Source organism: Palaemon carinicauda, chromosome 3 (assembly GCF_036898095.1).
Source record: "Palaemon carinicauda isolate YSFRI2023 chromosome 3, ASM3689809v2, whole genome shotgun sequence".
Taxonomy (NCBI): domain Eukaryota; kingdom Metazoa; phylum Arthropoda; class Malacostraca; order Decapoda; family Palaemonidae; genus Palaemon; species Palaemon carinicauda.
Window position 1 is genome coordinate 161,629,681 of NC_090727.1, and position 22,452 is coordinate 161,652,132.

Genomic DNA, 22,452 nt, shown 5'->3' on the forward strand with positions numbered 1-22,452 from the left:
GTTCCTCCTGCGTTAGGGAGCCCAGTGTTTCCTTTTAAGGTAAAGAAGGGTAAGTCTGGTGAGGTAACACTCTAACCAGGTAGCAGAGTGCCGGATTCAGGAGCCATAAATCTCGCGGCCTTTAAGGAGAAAGGTACAGGTAAAAACGAGAAGTGTACTGTGACCCCTATCCCTGGTATTATCCTGATCCTTATCCCAGTGCCTGTGTTCCCCGCCCCTTCCCCTGTGCGTGTTACCCCGACCCTTGAAATGTTTCGAAGGATACCATCGTCTCCATCGAATCGAAAGGCCAAGCTTCAATAGAGGGAGGAGCAGGTGTCCAAAGTCCAGGAAGTAGTGGCGATGGAGGTCCCCGAAGCTCGTCTATCAGAGTATGGGGCCATACACCTGTCGTCTGGCCAGCTTCTGTGACTACTGAATAGCCCGGACCTAAGGGAACTACTGTACTCGGGTGCCGTCTACTCCCCTCAAGAGAGAGCTGGTGTTACAGGGAGCACTTCCCCTACAACTGGCTGGCCTTCCTGAACTACTAATTCTTCCTCTTCTCTACTGAGAAGAGTCTGAATTAGGGTTGGAGGACAAAAAGAAGGAAAAGGAGGAGGAGGAAGTAGAATGATGCACACACATCTTCCTCTTCTTTGCCCTTGCTCCTAGCTCCACAAGCAGAACAGTCAAAGTCTGAGTAACCATCAACGATGAGGCTTCCCCAGGAAGAGAAACCACAAAATGCTCCAACAGGAGTCACAATGCTGGGGCACACTGTCACGAGGGTAAGGGAAGGTACACTCACAAGGCGATCTGCTGGACAGGTCCGAGTCCCACTCAAGCTTAATAGTTTCTTGTAGTGTCTGCAACCTCACCATCCTTGTGAGCTAAGGTTGGGGGTTTTGGGGGAGCCTATAGGTCTACCCGCAGAGTCAAAAACAGCCATTGCTTTGGCCCTCTCTGGTCCTAGTTTGGGTGGAGAGGAGCTTTGGTACTGATCATATGTATGTATGATCAGTCTCTAGGTCATTGTCACTTTCCCTTATCACTGCCATTCATGAATAACTTTTAAACCTGTATCCTGCTTTTGAAAACCGATTCCATCTCATGCTGTAACAATGTCCCCTAATTAAAAGACTCATGTTTGTATGGTTAGGAAAACTACAAATCTAAAAATTTGTGGTATTGAAACTTTACTGATAATTTATACCAAGAATTTACCTTTTCCTGAAACACAAAGTTCCATTTTTAGTGGTTGAATTATATGTTTTTATTTGGTGTAGCAATAGGTTATTTTTATGATACTCATATTGTATACATATATTTTTATGTGCTGAAGTCCTCAAACATTTTCTTTCTTATTGTGGATCTGGAATTAATCCATGTTCTATTGTTCTTTTCCAGGATTCAGGATTAAGCACGAAATTTGATGAACATTTAAGTTATGTTTTGACTCCAGCATTGTGGTCGTATGAAAGAAAAACTATTTATGGAAATCTCAACCAAGATATTGGTAGCCCAGAACACTTTTCAGCTGCACTCATGCACACAGTACCTGAAGGATACACCTTTAAGGCTTTTCCTCTTCATTTCATTCACAATTCACCGAGAAGAGCCTTCTCATCAATTCTAAGGTAATATTGATTTCTTTTAAGTCTTTATACTTTATTTGTTAAGTTAAAGAAAGTGTACTGTATATTCATATCCCCATAATCCAGTATTTCCTTTTGCTTGTTTACAGTTTCATAAAATAAACAAATATAATGACTTTCATATAACCAACGATTTATAATAAGCCCCACTTTATAGTTTTCACCTCTCTTTTTATCTACCATTTCTGATGGACTCCCCTCCCCCCCAAAAAAAAAAAACATAAGAAAGAAATCTGTGTTGTTTAAGTACCATTCATGGTAACAGAAAATTGAGACAAATGATAAATTGATAAAGAAACTATTTTCTTTTTTACACATAAGCAAAAGAAAGAATGATATTAAAGGGAATAAATACTCATATAAATAAGGAAAATAGAATAAGAATATTCAAGTATTGATTCTGTCAAAAAAATATAGAATGACTAAGAAAGTGGAAGCCTTGTTATAGTCAGGCAAAATAAACTAAACGTGAGGCTCTTTACTACCTCTTACAGCTTCAGGATTTGTGACGATCAGGGGTGGGGGGGTGGGGGGGACAGTCATCAATAAATTTTTTGGAATCAGATATGTACTGCTCATGATTTATGTAGACCATAAATCTAGACTATAAGTCTAATGTTTGCTGCTACAGTTAAATAGTATAATATAATCTTTTTAATATAGCTGCCTTGCCTATAATGATGATTTTCTTTTACAGTTCAGGTATCGGCCGGGAAATTGTAGAGTGCCGTGGGGACAATGTGTCTTTGGCAGTAAGGGTCATAACTGTTAGTTACCCAGAAGAAATATCAGTGACTTGGTTGATGGTTGCCAGCTCTTGCAGACCAGTTGGGGGAAGGTAATTTTCTCTTTTTAAGATCTAAAGGTTGCCATAAAGTGTAGTATTACCCAATTGATTAGGTCACCTCATAAAAGACCGTGTCCAGCTTTATGTGACAGTGTAAGGTTAAGCTAAGGTGTTGAAAAGATATCATCATCATCAAATAACCTTAAAGAATGCAGCAGTCAAAGATATCTAAATAGAATCATAACTTAAAACAATTAAAAGCTGTTCAGTATAGATAGCATTACTGTACTGTAGGAAGTTGAGAGGTTTTTGGGTGTGTTGAATTTGAATTTGCAATACAGTACTGTACCAGTTAGGTATTCAGAATTGCTTTCTTGGTACTACTTCCTCATCAAATGTGTGTATAGATATAGCTACCAACGTATTCTCAAGGCAAGATAGTAAGACGTGAAAGATAGAAGAAACGAGATGAAATTGTTTTTGTATTTGATAAACAATATATTAGAATTATATTACCAGATATATACTGAATATATTAGTCATTTCATACAGGTAATTTAAATGGCCTTTCTGGAAAAGAATGCCGAACAATCCTCATTAATGCTCAATTTATAAATTAATAAATACTGTATCAATGTCGGAGGTTTGCTGTTACGTACTTCTGAGATAAATGTTTTCAAATTCAGGTGACATTAATATGTCAGACTGTTTTACTGTGGTGGTAAGGTATAATGTTTTGAGATGAGGAAATATAAATGCTGCATGTTTTCGCTGTGATCAACTCAACACTTGAATCATATATAATGCCTTAAGATTGCATGAGAACGAATACTAATTTCAAGGAAAGTATGCACACAAATACTGCCAACTGTAAATATAACTTATAAGGACAGAGCTTGTAAAGGCTTTGTGAATGAACAATCTTGTTACAGAGAGTATTCTGGATAATGTAGGTATCTTGAAAGTGTGTTGTATGGGTTTAGCATCGGGATGAAAAGCGGTTTAATAACTTTATCCATATAGCATCTAAAATTTGGATCTCTTCTTACTCAGTGCTTTAAAGCTAATGAATGGGTACTCTACTGGTTGTTTTTAACAAGTTTTTTTATAAAATAATCTGGAATATGGAAAGCTACTATCTCTCCTAAACACATTAAAAGGTCCACATGGTTGTGCAGAAAACTGCAAAGTGTTAAAAGTACTCCAGTCTTATGCTTATGCTATGCCATGCTAGCCTGAAATTGAAATTTACCTAGCCTGCTCAATCCATGCACATACTGAATCAATATAACCTAAAGAATACACAAAAATGAGAACAGTATAACATAACATTATAAAATTAACATAACTATGAAATAAGTCCATAAATCATATTTTTCAATATTAAACTTAGCCGGTGATCATATAGCTGTCCGCTCTGCTGCCCGACAGAAAAACCTAAGGACAAAATACGCCAGCGATCGCTATACAGGTGGGCGTGTACATCAACTGCGCCATCTGTCGAGCAGGTACTCAAGTACTCCATGTCAACACAGAACCAATTTTCTCTCTGTCGTGCCACTGGCAAGACCTACTAAATACGCTGTTACTAACTGAATTTGTTTTCACAACTATTTGGTGAAGTACACTATTCCAGTTTTGAGCTTTCGCTATGCAGGGGTTTTATCTTCATCTCAAAACTTGAACTCGTTTTGGATAGATTTAATTATGGTGACAAAGAGAGTATGGACTCTCTTTCACTTTTAAATGGCCGACCCTTCCCTTAGACGGAAGTGTGTTTAGGTTTTTAGCAATTTTGCTTAACACGTTATAGATCTATATATTTTATATCTCTCCGCCTTTATTAGGCCTCTTCGATTAACTTTCCATTTATTATAAACATATAAGAATAAATTTTTATGTTTTGTTTATATGCGACCTTTCCTGATAGTAGGCGGTCCTATCTTGGAACCGAAGTTAATCAACGTTGAGCCCGTTATATCGTATTTAGCCTTTAAAGAATTTTAAAACTTTTTAAATTTAATGTTTTATGAAAGAATTTCTTTGATAGTCTCGTACTGTTTTCAAAGATGAACTAACGTTTAGTTTTTTAGACTACGCAGTTGTTGACGTTCAGGACGTTCAACATGCGCTCTATCGTTACGATAGAGAGAGAGTGTATCACGGTGTCACTTTGCAGTAAGAGTAAATCGATTCTGACGTTTCGTTCATTCTTTCTTAGCTTAAATGGTTTAAATTCTAAATTAAAGGAACTTTTTATTTGGAAAACCTTTCAGTTTTTTCCTTTAGCCAAATAACATGTTTTGACGATATATAATTGGGCTCTTCTCTCAGGTGCGAAATCAAGAGAGAAAGAGAGAGAGAGATAGAGACGGAGGGAGAGAGAGGAGAAAAAAAAAAAAACGTTCCGTTCAAGCGGGTAACGTTGTTCTCGTGTTACTCTCCTCCCTAGTCGCTGTACGGGGAAGAAGGTAAAACGTTTCTAGGGTTTTATTCTTGTCCCCAGGCTATGTGCGGTGAGAGATTGTAAACGTAGTTTATTTGAACTAGTGTTTAGTCTCTTTTCCAGCCACTGAATTCTTTATCTTTATATATGTTTTCTGTTTTTGCTAGTATTAATTTCGATTTCAGTGAAATAAGTGCAAAACAGAAAATCGAAGTGATAAAGTGATATGCGCAAAGTGTTACAGTGTTGTGTCCGAGGGTTCGTCTGTTCGTGCCTGTCGTTCACCTAGTCCGGGACCTCTTGCAAGCTCCCAAGCCCAGGGGAGAAGTAATGTCGAACGACTTATGTGTTCGTCAGGCCTTGATCAACGAACAGACGTTTTCCCTCCGTGGTTTCGGGCGTATCTACCCAAGATCGCCCCACCCACACAAAGACGAGAGAGCCCGTTTACTTCTCGTCTGCGGAAGAGGTTTCTCGTAAGAAACCTTGGACCAAGGTCTCGCAGCTTATTAAGCGCAAGTCGGTCCCTTCCGCGCAAGTCCAACGGCCCAGTTGTAGCCACTGGGTCAGTTCGGACTCGCTGCAGTCTTCCGACGACTGCTCACCTCCTAAGAGAGGCAAAGCGGTACCGCAACAGGCAGTAACACCGTCTGTTGCCGCACCTGCGACTGTAGACCCTAAGTGGTCTTTGCTACAGTCTATGCAGACACAGTTAGCATCTTTTATGCAGGAGTATCGTGCGGAGAAGGTTGACGCTGCACCCGTTAGCCTACAACCAACCACGGTTGTGCGTACAGTAGACGCTGACGCTACCTGCTCCCGCACTCCGCCTGTGAGAGTTCCACCTCCCATGCGCAGTGTACCCTGCCAGCCGCACGTTGACGTTCACAGACGCACGCTACCCTCCGTTGACGTTCGCGAGTTACCACAACAACAGGAGGGTGGAGTTAAGTTGCTTTGTTTTGACACTGTGCGTCAACCTCCGCAACCCACTGTGGTTACCGCTACTCGCCCGCAGCAGACTAGTCAGTCAGGAGTAGAGGCTTTGCTTCCCCACACAGCTATGGTTGTTGCCAACTCACAGACTGTCAAGCAGTTTCATGACGTTGCCTTCTGGTCTGCTACTAATGCACCAGTGCTGTATGTCCTCACGCACCTGTTGTGGTTGACAATTCAGTTTTTGACAGTTCACAGACTGTCAAGCAGTTACATAACGTTGCCTTCTGGTCTGCTGCTAATGCACCAGTGAGACCCTCACTGAGATAACCTAGCTTTTCTCGGACAAGGTTCCTGTAGATGAGAAAGTGCTGTTCTCCCTCCTACTGATATTCCTTTGAGGACTCTGTCATTTGGAGAGGAGCCTTAAGCTGCTTAGCCTCCTATGGACTTTAATTAAATCATGATGATTTTTTAAGGATCTTCGTCCGGATCTTGTAACTGCTGCTCCTCGTTCGCCTCACGTCAGAACTTACACTAGGCCTAGCTACTTCGAAGCCGTTGTTGTTAAGCTAGTGCTCTCTCGCTCTCCTAGAGAGCGTTACGTTGGCTAGGCGACTGGTTTTTGCACCAGGAGGAGTTTTAGGGATACAGCCTTTGATTTCCCTTCTTTTAAACTGGCTTATAGAGCGAGAGTCTGATAGGACACGAGAGAAGTTCTCGGCTTGGGAGTTCATGCCTCTGCCCAGGTAGACTTCTCAATTCTGGTAGACTCGCCCTGGCGCCTAGCCAGGAGACGCTCCAGTTGTTTACAGGTCAACTTCTCAACTTTCGTCGAGCCTTTGAAGTTTTGCTGTACTATTATGTCACACATAACAAGGCTTCCAGGGATGGTAAACGGTTCCGCCTCAGTCGCTAACCCTGTCTGTTGCCACACCTGCTCCCGTAGACCCTAATGGGCTTTGCTGCAAGACATGCAGTCCAAGCTTGTGTCCTTGATAGAGGACTTAAATACGGAGAAGAACCTTCTGGCCAACAACCTTCCTACCGGTTGGTTGTGCGCCCTGTTGACGCTGAGGTATCCTACTCGCGTCTGCCAGTTGAGGTGGTTCCTCCACCGATGCGACCCAGTGTGGGTTGCCAGTCGCACGTTGACGTTAAGCGACGCTCGGAGGTGGTTGTTGACGTTCAGTGTGTCACTAGGAAGACGTTCAACAACCAGCAGAGGTGACTTGTTGTGACGCAGTACGTCAACCTCAGCAACCCGGTAGGGTGTTGACTGCACAACCCAGACAGTCTAGACAGTTTCGGGTTGACGCTGTACTTCCTTGCGCACCCATGGTTGTTGACAGTTCACAGACTGTGCAGCAGTGCCATGATATTGCGTCCGGCTCCGTCACGCATCCACCAGTGCGACCGGATTCAGCGAGTCAGACGTTGCCCACTCCGTTGCCGTTTCCTCATCAGTTTCGGATGAGGAACCCTCTGATGAGGACGTTGCTGAACAAGACGATCAACCCCCAGCCCTGCTATCCATCCAGAAGATGCTGAAGAAGGAACGCTGCCCAGTCAGGCTGTGGATGAGTCTGGTAGGGACACTGTCATCCGTGGATCAATTTGTGTCACTAGGAAGACTACACCTCCGTCCTCTTCTATACCATCTAGCTTTTCACTGGAAAAAGGACAAGACGCTAGAAGCGGTCTCGATCCCGGTTTCCGGAAAGATAAAGTCTGGTCTGACTTGGTGAAAGGACTATATCAACCTTAGAGAGGGTCTTCCCCTGACTGTTCAGACTCCCAACCACGTTCTCTTCTCGGACGCATCGGACGTAGGCTGGGGTGCGACATTAGACGGTAGGGAATGCTCGGGATTATGGAACTCGAGTCAAAGGACAATGCATTTCAACTGCAAGAAGCTACTGGCAGTACGTCTGACCTGGAAAAGCTTCAGGTCTCTCCTTCAAGGCAAAGTGGTGGAGGTGAACTCGGACAACACCACGGCTTTGGCGTACATCTCCAAGCAAGGAGGGACCTACTCTCTGACATGGTACGAGATCGCAAGGGACCTCCTCACCTGGTCAAAAGGTCTAGACATTTCACTAGTAACGAGGTTCATCCAAGGCAACTTGAATGTCATGGCAGATTGTCTCAGTCGGAAGGGACAAATAATTCCAACAGAATGGACCCTCCACAAGGATGTATGCAAGAGACTTTGGGCCACCTGGGGCCAGCCAACCATAGATCTCTTCGCAACCTCGATGACCAAGAGGCTCCCAATATTTTGCTCACCAATCCCGGACCCAGCAGCAGTTCATATAGATGCCTTTCTACTAGATTGGTCACATCTAGATCTATATGCATTCCCTCCGTTCAAGATTGTCAACAAGGTACTGCAGAAGTTCGCCTCTCACGAAGGGACAAGGTTGACGCTAGTTGCTTCCCTCTGGCCCGCGAGAGAATGGCTCACCGAGGTACTTCGTTGGCTAGTAGACGGTCCCAGAACACTTCCCCTAAGGGTGGACCTTCTACGTCAGCCACGCGTAAAGAAGGTACACCAAGGCCTCCACGCTCTTCGTCTGACTGCCTTCAGACTATCGAAAGACTCTCGAGAGCTAGAGGCTTTTCGAAGGAGGCAACCAGAGCGATTGCTAGAGCAAGGAGAACATCCACCCTTAGAGTCTACCAATCGAAGTGGGAAATCTTCCGAAACTGGTGCAAGTCAGTATCCGTTTCCTCGACCTGTACCTCTGTAACTCAAATAGCTGACTTTCTCTTATATCTGAGGAAAGAACGATCTCTTTCAGCTCCCACTATCAAGGGTTACAGAAGCATGTTGACATCAGTCTTCCGTCACAGAGGCTTAGATCTTTCCAACAATAAAGATCTACAGGACCTCCTTAAGTCTTTTGAGACCACGAAGGAGCGTCGTTTGGTTACACCTGGTTGGAATTTAGACGTGGTACTAAGATTCCTTATGTCAGACAGGTTCGAACCGCTACAATCAGCCTCCCTGAAAGATCTCACCTTTAAGACTCTTTTCCTGATAAGCTTAGCCACAGCTAAAAGAGTCAGTGAGATTCATGCCTTCAGCAAGAACATCGGATTCTCATCCGAAACGGCTACATGTTCTACAACTTGGTTTTCTAGCCAAACACGAGCTGCCTTCTCGGCCTTGACCAATATCGTTCGATATTCCAAACTTATCGTATGGTTGGAAATGAACTAGAAAGAGTCTTATGTCCTGTAAGAGCTCTTAAGTTCTATTTAAAAACCTTTACGAGGCCCGTCTGAAGCTTTATGGTGTTCAGTTAAGAATCCATCTTTGCCTATGTCAAAGAATGCTTTATCCTATTTTATCAGACTGTTAATACGAGAAGCTCATTCCCATCTGAATGAGGAAGACCAAGCTTTGCTGAAGGTAAGGACACACGAAGTTAGAGCTGTCGCAACTTCCATGGCCTTTAAACAAAATAGATCTCTGCAAAGTATATTCGACGCAACCTATTGGAAAAGCAAATCAGTGTTCGCGTCTTTTTATCTTAAGAATGTCCAGTCTCTTTACGAGAACTGCTACACTCTGGGACCATTCGTAGCAACGAGTGCAGTAGTGGGTGAGGGCTCAACCACTACAATTCCCTAATTCCATAACCTTTTTTAATCTTTCTCTTGAAATGTTTTATTATTGTTTTTGGGTTGTCCGGAAGGCTAAGAAGCCTTTCGCATCCTGGTTGATTTGGCGGGTGGTCAAAGTCATTTCTTGAGAAGCGCCTAGATTAGAGGTTTTGATGAGGTCCTTTAGTTTGGGTTGCAACCCTTCATACTTCAGTTCCTAGGAGTCGCTCAGCATCCTATGAGGATCGCGAGGCTCAGTAAGGAAGACGTACTTAAAAAGGCAGAGTAATTGTTCAAGTCGACTTCCTTACCAGGTACTTATTTATTTTATGTTTGTTATTTTGAATAACTGCTAAAATGAAATACAAAATACTTAGCTCATAATAATGTCAACATGTAATGCTGGTCTCTACCCACCCCCCTGGGTGTGAATCAGCTATATGATCACCGGCTAAGTTTAATATTGAAAAATGTTATTTTTATTAGTAAAATAAATTTTTGAATATACTTACCCGGTGATCATATATTAAAGGACCCTCCCTTCCTCCCCAATAGAGACCCAGTGGGCCGAGGAGAAAATTGGTTCTGTGTTGACATGGAGTACTTGAGTACCTGCTCGACAGATGGCGCAGTTGATGTACACCCCCACCTGTATAGCGATCGCTGGCGTATTTTGTCCTTAGGTTTTTCTGTCGGGCAGCAGAGCTGACAGCTATATGATCACCGGGTAAGTATATTCAAAAATTTATTTTACTAATGAAAATAACATTTTACTGCTCTCTAAAAAAGCAAAACATTTATAGAGTTGTCTTGAGCCAAAAACTACTGTATATTCAGTATCTATGATCATATATGTATAGTAATGTATCACCACAGTCCTGAAAACTATAGATAATACTTTTGAATGCATATACAGTATAGTACTGTACTGTATTATAAAGTAAAGAATGCTTAGCATATATAACAAATAAAAAACATAAAGACCAATGTAAATATAGAAGACTAGTGAAGCACTTTTGTACATTATGCTTTCACAAGTTTACTCCCCCCCCTTTTTTTTTTTTACAGAACATTACATTAGACACCCCATATAAGGGCCATTGTAAGTAAAAGGTTTGGTATCTCAACATTAAGTCTTCTTATTTTTATTGAATCCCTCCTATTTATTTTACCCATTACAGACTGTGTTTTCTCCAAATATTTCCCTACTGTATATTTTAGCATGCATTATGTTTCCATCAGATGATCTCAACACAAACCTAGAGAGGTAGTGAGACCATTCTGTCCAGACTATTCTTCTAGCTCGATGTTAAGTCCTCTCAGCCACCCTTCCTCGTTAGAGGATTTCATTACTCGGGGAAGTAACAGGCATTTCCACCAGAGACCCATTCAGTGGTATATGATCACTGATCAGCCTCTAGAAATCCCCCATCCTATCTTGTTTCTGTGGGACAGGAGGTATGGGTTGATTTTCCTGGTGGCTGGATGAAGGAAATGTCACCAGGGGAGTTTCTCTCGGTTCTCCACCTTCAGACATGCAACTGTTCTCAGATTTATTGAAGGAGGGTTGGGGCTTTTACCTGGGTAACCTGATCACATCAGTTGTGTGGTCAACAGAAGAAATGCATTTGCATCAACATTTTGGAAATATAAGCATTCTAATAAAGTTTAAGTTAGCACTCAGAATGTTGATGAGCGAGCAAGAAGGCACAGTTTTCTTACCTTTTTGTAAGTTGACATAACAGATGTACATCTGGGTGGTGTACCATATTGTGGAGCTGTGTGCCCAATACATATGTGGAAGCCTACGCATTTCCCCCGTTCAGTATGATTAACTGAGTGTTGTTCATGACAGGTCTTGGATGAACCTGGTTGCTCCTAGATGGCCAAAAGCTGAATGATATCCTGTTCTGTTAGCATCTTGCAGACTTGCTCATCAATCTTCATGAAGAGGCAACTCTCAGTTGCAATTGTGAAAGCCTTGAGCTTTTTCTATCAACTAAAGAGCATAAATCTTTCCTTATGGGAGTTGTCTATGCTTCTGAAGAGCTTTGAGCTTTCTTTTCCACCCCAGTACCTCATATGAGTCTTTGATAAAGTCATCTGACAGAGTTTTAACTTCAAAGATTGCCTCTTTGCTAGTAGTACCTTTGGCAAAGAAAGTTAGTAGGTTGCACATATTCTCATATTTATCCCAGTTGGTTGGAAAAAAGTATCTTAGTTTTATGCCCAAAGTAGTGATCAAGCACACAACCCACAACCTTCTCCATCTCCTAGCTTCATAAAGCTCTGGGTTATCATCAAGAGGAGATGCTTTTGTTGACCATGAGAGTTCTGTGGGGCTATTTGAAGAGGACTTGACATTTCAGGCTTGGTTATCAGTGACTCAGCACTTGCAGAGCCAAGAAAGCACTGTCAAGAGCACCCTATTCCTGGCTATGTCAAGACAGTTAAGATTATATACTTCAATGTTTGAGGGGGTCCTGGTACCAGTTCAAACTAGAGCCCACAAGGTCAGGGATATTGATCCCACTTTAGACTCCAAAGAATCTTTTAGTCAGATAAGTTCCAAACAACCTTCACATCCTTCTGTTCAAAGGAGCATACCCCCAAAGTCCTTCTACACTTTTGGTCTTGGCCCTTTAGTGGCAGTGCTAGTGGTTGTGTAGCCACCCCAGCTCCCATATGGGACAGGTAGCCTCTTGTCTATGGTAACATGTTAGATGTAAGTACAGGGTATTGAGAAAAGATAGAATGACTTGATTGCTTTTTCTTTCCTTCCCCCACTTGTGTATGAAACATTGGTACCATTACACACAGAATCTGACATTGATGGTGGTAAGCTACATTTCTTAGCACCATTCTTACTAGTTCTCACCCATCCTTCTTTAACGTGAGGCAGGATGGTGGAATAAATACCTACCAATTGGCCATCTCATACAAGATATTTCATTCCAGATTGTGTTTCCCCCTTTTGGGGAGAAAGATTCCTTCATCAATTGAGTACCAGATATTTATTAAAGTACTGGCCTGGCCCTATCAGCCTTCTCATCCCTATGATGGGCTTATAGGAGGTTGCTGGAGTAATTTTTCTTGCTCCTGTACAGGACCAGGGAGACAGGCATTTTCCAGGAAAGAAAAAGAACCAATCGTTTTTGTTCTAAGAGAATTACCTACGCCAATAAGTGAGTAACCCTATTTTAAAGGATGAAGGACAAATGACAAATATTTAAAGTTGTATTTTACCTAGCTGCACATACCTAAGTTCTTTAAAAGTTAAACTTCCCACTTCAACCACTCCTGCCAGTCCGGTGTCGAAGTTCAGAAATGAAGAGTCTTTGACAGGAGAATTAGCAGGGATACTTGCCAGTGCTCACCACCTGCATTAATGACCCCGTTAAAGATTTCAATGTCCATTCCAACTGCACTGAAGACATTCCTTATTTTAAAGGACATAGGTTTGTGTAACTACTGAAAATAATAATTAATTTTGGAATGTTATATTCATCATCACATCATCCTACACCTATTAACGCAAAGGGCCTCGGTTGGATTTTGCCAGTCGTCTCTATCTTGAACTTTTAAATCAATACTTCTCCATGCATCTCCTACTTCACGCTTCATAGTCCTCAGCCATGTAGGCTTGGGTCTTCCAACTCTTCTAGTGCCTTGTGGAGCCCAGTTACAAGTTTGGTGAATTAATCTAGCTAACACTCCTATTTTAATAAATTTATTAGAATTATTATATTAGGAGTGTTTGATTTATATAGTACATTGATTTTGTCCTTGGAAACAATGAAGAAACTATTTAATTTGGAGGTGAAAGAATAACCAAAGACTTTAGATATAGTGAGTATTCCATGATAGTCCATCTTCAGTAAGATAATACGTCACCCAACTAGACCAGCAACTAATGCTTTTCAAAGACAGTTATTGTTGGACTTGTGTAATGTCCCTCAATGTTTTCTAAGTCTTAAATTACCTGCAAGTGGGTCATGTATTCCTCAAGAGGAGATAGGCATCCATTTGCTTTTAATCTATCTTTTAATTTCTTTCATACATTTCTAATGTTCATTTTAGTCTAGTGTATTGTGTATACTGCACCCTTATTCCCTTTTTTATTCCTTTTTATCTTTTATTGCCTTGTTCTTTATTATCCTTATTCCCTTTCTTATTCCTTATCATCCTTATTCCCTTTCTTATTCCTTATCATCCTTATTCCCTTTCTTATTCCTTATCATCCTTATTCCATTTTATTCAGTAGTTCCTACTACAGTATATGCTACCTGCATTAATTTTATTCAATATACAAATGAATTTTATATACATTTCTTTCTTAGTCCGTCATTAAAAAAAGTCTCATGCTTCGCTGAACCCTTTCACGGTTGACTGAGCACAAGTGGTCACCCATTGCTATTTCTAATCTACCTACCCCATCCACCTGTACATCATACCAATTTTGTTTAGCTGAAGAAATTATTAACTTCTTTAGTTAATTATAAAATTTGCACTTTTTAAAACTGTTTTTTAAGGATAGCTCTAGTTATTAAAAATTTTAGATTCATAATAAAACAGTGAAAACTGTGCAGTCAGAAAAAAGAAAAAAGTTGTTGACATTGTCATTACCTTTAACAACCAAACAGGTAAAGGGAAATCTAATTTAAGTTTGCCTGTGAGATTCAAGTTCCATATGGAAGATTATTATTTAGTAGAGTTTCATATATTTCATATTATCATGTTATGATACCCTTAAAAAGTATTCTTTAAAAGAGTGCAGATTTTTTGTTAACAAATAAGAACGTAATCAAATTATTAGGATTCTTATATAGATTCTAACTTCATCATTTATCAACGTGAAATAACATACTTCATCTAGATAAAAATTACTTAAGCTTATGATATGAATGAATGATTGAATTCTTACAAGTTTTACTTTTATTCCAAAGAGAAAAAAAATATTGGTCTTTTCATATTGCTGATCACATATTACAATTCAGTAATCTGTATTATATTTTATATTGACAAATATTATTTAATCATATATAGAATCATATTATATTTTTTTTATATCATGAGTACGGTATTACAGGTATATGACATGACAACCAAGTAGTTAACAGGTATTGGTGATGAAATTATTGTGTATTTTTTTTTCTGTAATGTTTTACTGTCATCATCATCATCATACAGGGAAGTACAGTATTATATTATTAATACAGTACAGTACTGTAGTTGTAATTTTAATACTCGGCAGTTTATAGTGCTGCATATTAGAATGCTTATACTGGTTGTGCAGGATATGAGAGTGATAGGTGGTGATGTTGATATTGCCACTACAGTATATTTTTCAATATTAATCTTACCCGATGATCATGTAGCTGTCAACTCCGTTGCCCGACAGAAATCTACGGACGGGATACGCCAGCGATCGCTATACAAGAGGGGGGTGTACTCACCAGCGCCATCTGTGGTCAGGTACTCCAGTACTTCTTGTCAACACCACCTCAATTTTTCCTCTGTCGTGCCGCCGGCAAGACCTACATGGATACGCTGTTGATTTTGGAGTCTTTGTTCACGGTTTTGGTGAAGTATTTGCTCTAAAATTTAGCCTTCGCTGTACAGGAAGCTTTTCCCTTAGCTTAGATAGCTTTTGGAATTAAATTGATTTATTGGTTAACGATCTTTGCTTTACTTTGGAATTCCCCCATGACTGTTCTCTAAATTCAAGATGTCCGACCACTCTCAAGCTCCTAAAATTAGGCGATGTAGTGTTAGGACTTGTAATAGGCGTCTTCCGAAGGCCTCTGTTGATCCTCACACCGTTTGTTCCGACTGTAGGGGAAAATCCTGTCAGTTGGAAGATCGATGGGGGGAATGTGCTGGGCTTTCGGAATTCGATTTTAATGAATTCCTCAAGTATACGACTAGGTTAGAGAGGGAGAGAGTTAGGAGGAGTTCTTCTCGCTCTTTGGTTTATTCCTCCCCCCATGACCCTCAACCTTTTCCTTCCCCTGTGGTGGTGACCCCCGAACCTGCTACGAGTGCTCAGCCTGATATGACGGATATGTTGCGTGCCATTCAGGCTCTTGGTGATAAGGTGGAGTCTTTAGTTAGTGACCACAATCTTCTCTTGGCAGATGTCAAGGAACTTAAAGTGAAAAGTGCAGTGGGAAGTGTTAGTGCCAGTGCTGTGCCTAGTGTCAGTGTCAGTGTTGCGCATGAGGATACTTCTGTGCGTGCCAGTCGTCCTCCCAGTCCGGGACCTCTTGCAAGCTCCCAAGCCCAGGGGAGAAGCAAAGTCGAAGGGCAAAAGGGTTCGGCAGGCCTTGATCGGCGCACAGTTGTATCCTCAGTGGTTGCGGGCGTATCTGATAGAGATCGTCACTTCCACTCCCAGACGATTGAGCCCTTAATTTCCTCGTCTGCGGAAGAAGTTTCCAGGAGGAAACGGTGGACCCAGGTCTCTAGGCCTCTCAAACGTAAGGTCCCATCCGAGCTAGTCCAACGGCCCAGGTGTAGCCACTGGGCCAGTTCGGACTCGCCGCAGTCATCTGATGACTGCACACCTCCTAAGAGAGGTAAAGCGGTGCCTCAACAGGCCTCTGCTCCAACTTCTGTGGACCCCAAGTTGTCTGTGCTGCAGACTATGCAGTCTCAGCTTGCGGCTTTGATGCAGGAGTATCAGGCAGAGAAGGTTAGCACACCTCCTCCTGCGAGCGCTCCTCCACCTCTGCGCAGTCCTCCCTGCCAGACGTATGTTCTTGAGGCTCCTCCTGCTTCCATGCGTGAGCTGCCGCATTGGGAGTTGCCAGGTTCCAGCGCTATGCAGCAACCTCCTCTACCCTTGAGGCAGGAACCTCTTGCTATGAGGCAACCTCCTCAACCCTTGAGGCAGGAGCCTCATGCTATGCGGCAACCTCCTCTACCCATGAGGCAGGATCCTCATGCTATGCGGAAACCTCCTCTACCCATGAGGCAGCAGCCTCATGCTATGCGGCAACCTCCTCAACCCTTGAGGCAGGAGCCTCACTCTGCGCAGCAACCTCCTCAACCCTTGAGGCAGGCGCAACCCTTGAGGCAGGAGCCTCATGCTATGAGGCAGCCTCCTCAACGCATGCCTCATGCTATGAGGCAGCCTCCTCAACGCATGCAGCATGAGCCTCTTCCCATACAGCATGAGCCGCATACCATGCAGCATGAGCCTCATGCCTTACAGCATTCGCTTCTGACCACGCTTGCTCCTCAGACCACCGCAGAACCTCCCTCACCCCAGCCTCATGACTTTGTCATTGCCAGCCCTCAGTCTCTTCAGCAGAGGCATGATGATGGATCCGCAAGTGCGCATGCACCCGTACTGCAGGATTCAGCCATTCAGCATACCGCTCTACCGTTACCTCTTGCTACTCAACTCTCAGGCGATGAGGTTTCTGAGGATGAAGCTGCTCACCTGGATGATCCTACTTCTGATGTGGAGGGACACAAGTCTTCGCCGCCTTCCTTAGACTTTCGTAAGGTCCTGGCTCTGTTCAGAGAGTTATACCCTGAACACTTCGTATCTGCAACCCCTCGTTCTCCTCCATCCGAGTTTTCTCTAGGCATGCAGCCTATTACGTCTGCCTACACCAAGCTTGTCCTCGCCAGATCATCAAGGAGAGCTTTGAGGATTTTAGGGGATTGGTTGCAGTCCAAGCAGCAACTGGGAAGGACCTCTTTTGTGTTTCCTCCTCCTAAGCTGGCTTCTAAGTCGGGCGTCTGGTATGCCACGGGAGAGGAACCTGGCTTGGGGGTTCCTGCCTCTGCCCAGGCCGACTTCTCAAGTTTGGTTGACTCTCCCCGCAGGTCGGCTATGAGACGCTCGAAGGTCTGCTGGACTTTTTCTGATCTGGACCACTTGATGAAGGGAGTCTTTCGCGCCTTCTAAATTTTTAATTTCCTCGATTGGTGCCTAGGGGCCTTAAGCAGGAAGACTGCCCCTTCTGACAAAGACTCGGCCATGCTGATCATGTCCTGTATGGACAAAGCAATTCGCGATGGTTCTGGCGAACTTGCGTCTGTTTTTGTCTCAGGAGTCCTCAAGAAAAGGGAACTTCTATGCTCCTTCTTATCGACTGGTATCACCCCTTGCGAGAGGTCACAGTTGCTGTTTGCTCCTCTCTCCAAGTTCCTGTTTCCGGAGGAGTTAATCAAGGAGATGGCTGCGGCTCTTATCCAGAAAGATACGCATGACCTCATGGCCTCTTCAGCACGTAAGGCTAAAACCTTACCTTCCGTGCCGAGATCTTACCGCACCCCTGTGGCTGATACACCTGCTACCAGATTCATTCCGCCCTTTCGTGGCAGAGCCCCCAGTAGAGGAAGTACCCGTGGAGACAGTCACCGGGGCAAGTCCAAGAAAGGTGCCAAGTCCACGAAAAGCAAACTTTGACTTCCTTCCTCTCCAGACAGCTGTAGGAGCCAGACTCAAGACCTTCTGGCAAGCCTGGGAGAGCAGAGGTGCAGACGCTCAGTCTGTCAAGTGGCTAAGGGAGGGTTACAGAATTCCGTTCTGCCGCAATCCCCCTCTGACCACATCTCCCATCAACCTCTCTCCCAACTACAAGGAGAAGGACAAGAGGCTAGCGTTACATCAAGAGGTGTCGCTCCTGTTACAGAAGGAGGCAGTGGTGATAGTCCGGGACCATCAATCCCCGGGCTTTTACAACCGTCTCTTCCTGGTGGCCAAGAAGACAGGAGGTTGGAGACCGGTGCTGGACGTCAGTGCGCTCAATGCTTATGTCACCAAGCAGACGTTCACAATGGAGACGACGAAGTCGGTCCTAGCAGCGGTCAGGCAGGAGGACTGGATGGTCTCGTTAGATCTGAAAGACGCCTACTTTCACGTTCCCATCCATCCAGACTCCCAACCTTTTCTGAGATTCGTCTTTGGAGAGGTTGTGTACCAGTTCCAAGCCCTGTGCTTTGGCCTGACCACGGCACCTCTTGTGTTTACGCGACTGATGAGGAATATTGCGAAATTCCTTCACTTGGCAGACATCAGAGCCTCCCTTTATTTAGACGACTGGCTTTTAAGAGCTCCCACAAGTCGTCGCTGTCTGGAGAGTCTCAGATGGACTTTGGATTTGACCAAGGAACTGGGCCTCTTGGTCAATTTAGAGAAGTCCCAGCTCGTTCCTTCCCAAACCATCGTTTACCTGGGGATGGAGATTCAGAGTCGAGCTTTTCGGGCTTTTCCGTCGGCCCCAAGAATCAACCAAGCCCTGGAGTGCATCCTGAGCATGCTGAGAAGGAACCGATGCTCGGTGAGGCAGTGGATGAGTCTAACAGGGACTCTTTCATCGCTAGCCCTGTTCATCGAGTTAGGGAGACTCCACCTCCGCCCCCTTCAGTACCATCTGGCAGCTCACTGGAACAAGGATATGACGCTCGAGACGGTCTCTATTCCTGTTTCCAAAGAGATGAGGGATACTCTAACGTGGTGGAAGAACAGCATTCTTCTCAAGGAGGGTCTCTCGTTAGCTGTTCAGACCCCCGACCTTCATCTCTACTCGGACGCATCAGACTCGGGCTGGGGCGCGACATTGGACGGACAGGAATGCTCGGGGACATGGAACAAGGAACAGGAAACGCTTCACATCAATTGCAAGGAGTTGTTGGCAGTTCATCTGGCCTTAATGAACTTCAAGTCCCTCCTGCTAAGCAAGGTGGTGGAGGTGAACTCCGACAACACCACAGCCTTGGCGTACATCTCCAAGCAGGGAGGGACTCATTCGAGGAAGCTGTTCGAGATCGCAAGGGACCTCCTCATTTGGTCAAAAAGTCGAAAGCTCACGCTGGTAACGAGGTTTATTCAGGGCGATATGAATGTTACGGCAGATCGCCTCAACCGGAAGGGTCAAGTCATCCCCACAGAGTGGACCCTTCACAAGAACGTGTGCAACAGACTTTGGACCCTGTGGGGTCAGCCAACTATAGATCTGTTCGCTACCTCGATGACCAAGAGGCTCCCATTGTACTGTTCCCCGATTCCAGACCCGGCAGCAGTTCACGTGGATGCCTTTCTGCTGGACTGGTCCCACCTCGACCTGTATGCATTCCCGCCGTTCAAGATCATCAACAGGGTTCTTCAGAAGTTCGTCTCTCACGAAGGGACACGGCTGACATTGGTTGCTCCCCTTTGGCCTGCAAGAGAATGGTTCACAGAGGTACTGCAATGGCTGGTCGACGTTCCCAGGACTCTCCCTCTAAGAGTGGACCTTCTGCGTCAACCTCACGTAAAGAAGGTACACCCAAGCCTCCACGCTCTTCGTCTGACTGCCTTCAGACTATCGAAAGACTCTCAAGAGCTAGAGGCTTTTCGAAGGAGGCAGCCAGAGCGATTGCCAGAGCAAGGAGGATATCCACTCGCAGAGTCTATCAATCTAAGTGGGAAGTCTTCCGAAGCTGGTGCAGAGCCAATGCAGTTTCCTCTACCAGTACCACTGTAACCCAAGTTGCTGACTTCCTGTTGCATCTTAGGAATGCTAGATCTCTATCAGCTCCTACGATCAAGGGGTACAGAAGTATGTTGGCAGCGGTTTCCCGCCACAGAGGCGTGGATCTTTCCACCAACAAAGATCTGCAGGACATCCTTAGGTCTTTTGAGACCTCTAAAGAACGTCGGTTGTCCACTCCAGGCTGGAATCTAGACGTAGTCCTAAGGTTCCTTATGTCATCAAGATTTGAACCTCTCCAGTCAGCCTCTTTCAAGGACCTCACTCTAAAAACTCTTTTCCTCGTCTGCCTTGCAACAGCCAAAAGGGTAAGTGAGATTCACGCCTTCAGCAGGAACATAGGTTTCACATCTGAAACGGCTACATGTTCCTTACAGCTCGGTTTTTTGGCTAAAAACGAGCTTCCTTCACGTCCTTGGCCTAAATCGTTCGAAATACCTAGCCTTTCCAATATGGTGGGTAACGAACGGGAGAGAGTACTTTGCCCTGTCAGAGCTCTTAAGTACTATCTTAAAAGGTCAAAACCCTTGCGAGGACAATCGGAGGCCTTATGGTGTGCTATTAAGAAACCTTCACTGCCTATGTCTAAGAACGCAGTTCCTTACTACATAAGGCTTCTGATTAGAGAAGCTCATTCTCATATGAAGGAAGAAGACCTTGCTTTGCTGAAGGTAAGGACACATGAAGTGAGAGCTGTGGCTACTTCAGTGGCCTTCAAACAGAACCGTTCTCTGCAGAGTGTTATGGATGCAACCTATTGGAGGAGCAAGTCAGTGTTTGCATCATTCTATCTCAAAGATGTCCAGTCTCTTTACGAGAACTGCTACACCCTGGGACCATTCGTAGCAGCGAGTGCAGTAGTAGGTGAGGGCTCAGCCACTACATTCCCATAATCCCATAACCTTTTTAACCTTTCTCTTGAATGCTTTTATTGTTGTCTTTGGGTTGTACGGTAGGCTAAGAAGCCTTCCGCATCCTTGTTGATTTGGCGGGTGGTCAATTCTTTCTTGAGAAGCGCCTAGGTTAGAGGTTGTGATGAGGTCCTTTAGTATGGGTTGCAGCCCTTTATACTTCAGCACCTATGAGTCGTTCAGCCTCCTAAGAGGACCGCTGCGCTCAGTAAGGAAGACGTACTTATTAAAGGCAGAGTAATGGTTCAAGTCGACTTCCTTACCAGGTACTTATCGTTTTATTTGTTATTTTGAATAACTGATAAAAATGAAATACGGGATACTTAGCTTCTTGATTAACATGTATACTGGTTTTCACCCACCTCCCTGGGTGTGAATCAGCTACATGATCATCGGGTAAGATTAATATTGAAAAATGTTATTTTCATTAGTAAAATAAATTTTTGAATATACTTACCCGATGATCATGATTTAATTGACCCACCCTTCCTCCCCATAGAGAACCAGTGGACCGAGGGAAAAATTGAGGTGGTGTTGACAAGAAGTACTGGAGTACCTGACCACAGATGGCGCTGGTGAGTACACCCCCCTCTTGTATAGCGATCGCTGGCGTATCCCGTCCGTAGATTTCTGTCGGGCAACGGAGTTGACAGCTACATGATCATCGGGTAAGTATATTCAAAAATTTATTTTACTAATGAAAATAACATTTTAATGCACTATGGTAAAGATGTTATTTTTACAATAGCCTACAGTACATTCCCTGTTGTACAGTAGTATAGGTTACATTTAAAGTACAATTACATTTTGTAAGTGAATATTACTGTGGAATTCTGCAGCTGTTGTGGAAACGGGTCTCGGAAAGTAATGACTGTGGATAAGTTTTACTGTACTGTGCTTTAATTTAGTTAGGCTAAGGTATGTAATATTTTAGAACGACTATTGCATCACTGTTAAAATGGGAACTTTTAAAGATAGACATCAACAAGAATGATCTTTGTAGAGGAAGATAGATGGACCCCTGATAAGTATTGAAATACTGTATATTTTGCTATTAGAATTCAGTGTATTAAACACATTTGCATAAAGTATTGCCTATAGGTTATAATTATAAGAATAAATACTGTCAAAAACAAACCAGTGCAGACAAGCTAATTTCATATTGACAATTCTCTCTTCTAGTATTTCATACTGGTAATATAAAAGCAAATGATCTGGTAATTTCCATAAAATTCTGATTTAGTGTTTTCTAATTGCATATTTAATAGCTATTTGTGTATTATCCAATGAAGAATCAACACCTATTGCTATCAAGATGCTTATTGTCTTGTACTTTGCTATACAGTACAAGGTTCTGTTCTGGCAAAGTGCCGTGTTACATTTAATCTTTTTATTGTACTTCTAGAGTTGTGAACCTGTGAAGGTAGTTTTGAATGAATGAGGTATGTCTACCTATTGATATGTTGCTACAGAGTTCTGTGTATTGTACAAGAAGCTTTTACAACTGATGTACTTGTGGTGCTCAAATTTGCCAACAGTTTTCCCTTAAATTGGTACCATTTAATGATGATTACCTTATTATCATATAGTTGCAATTAAGAAACACACCAGAAGGAAGGGAAAGGTTTTAAAT

General features: G+C 43.3%; 1 protein-coding gene across 1 annotated transcript in view; it reads left to right on the forward strand.

Annotated features, from left to right (window-relative positions):
• The window catches only part of LOC137638743 (centrosomal protein of 76 kDa-like), a 141,201-nt gene that overhangs the window by 107,210 nt on the left and 11,539 nt on the right, over nt 1-22,452 (forward strand). The window contains exons 11-12 of the mRNA XM_068371085.1: nt 1,390-1,619; nt 2,335-2,475. Of these exons, the coding sequence (XP_068227186.1) occupies nt 1,390-1,619; nt 2,335-2,475 (371 nt within the window). The remainder of the gene's footprint in view (nt 1-1,389; nt 1,620-2,334; nt 2,476-22,452) is intronic.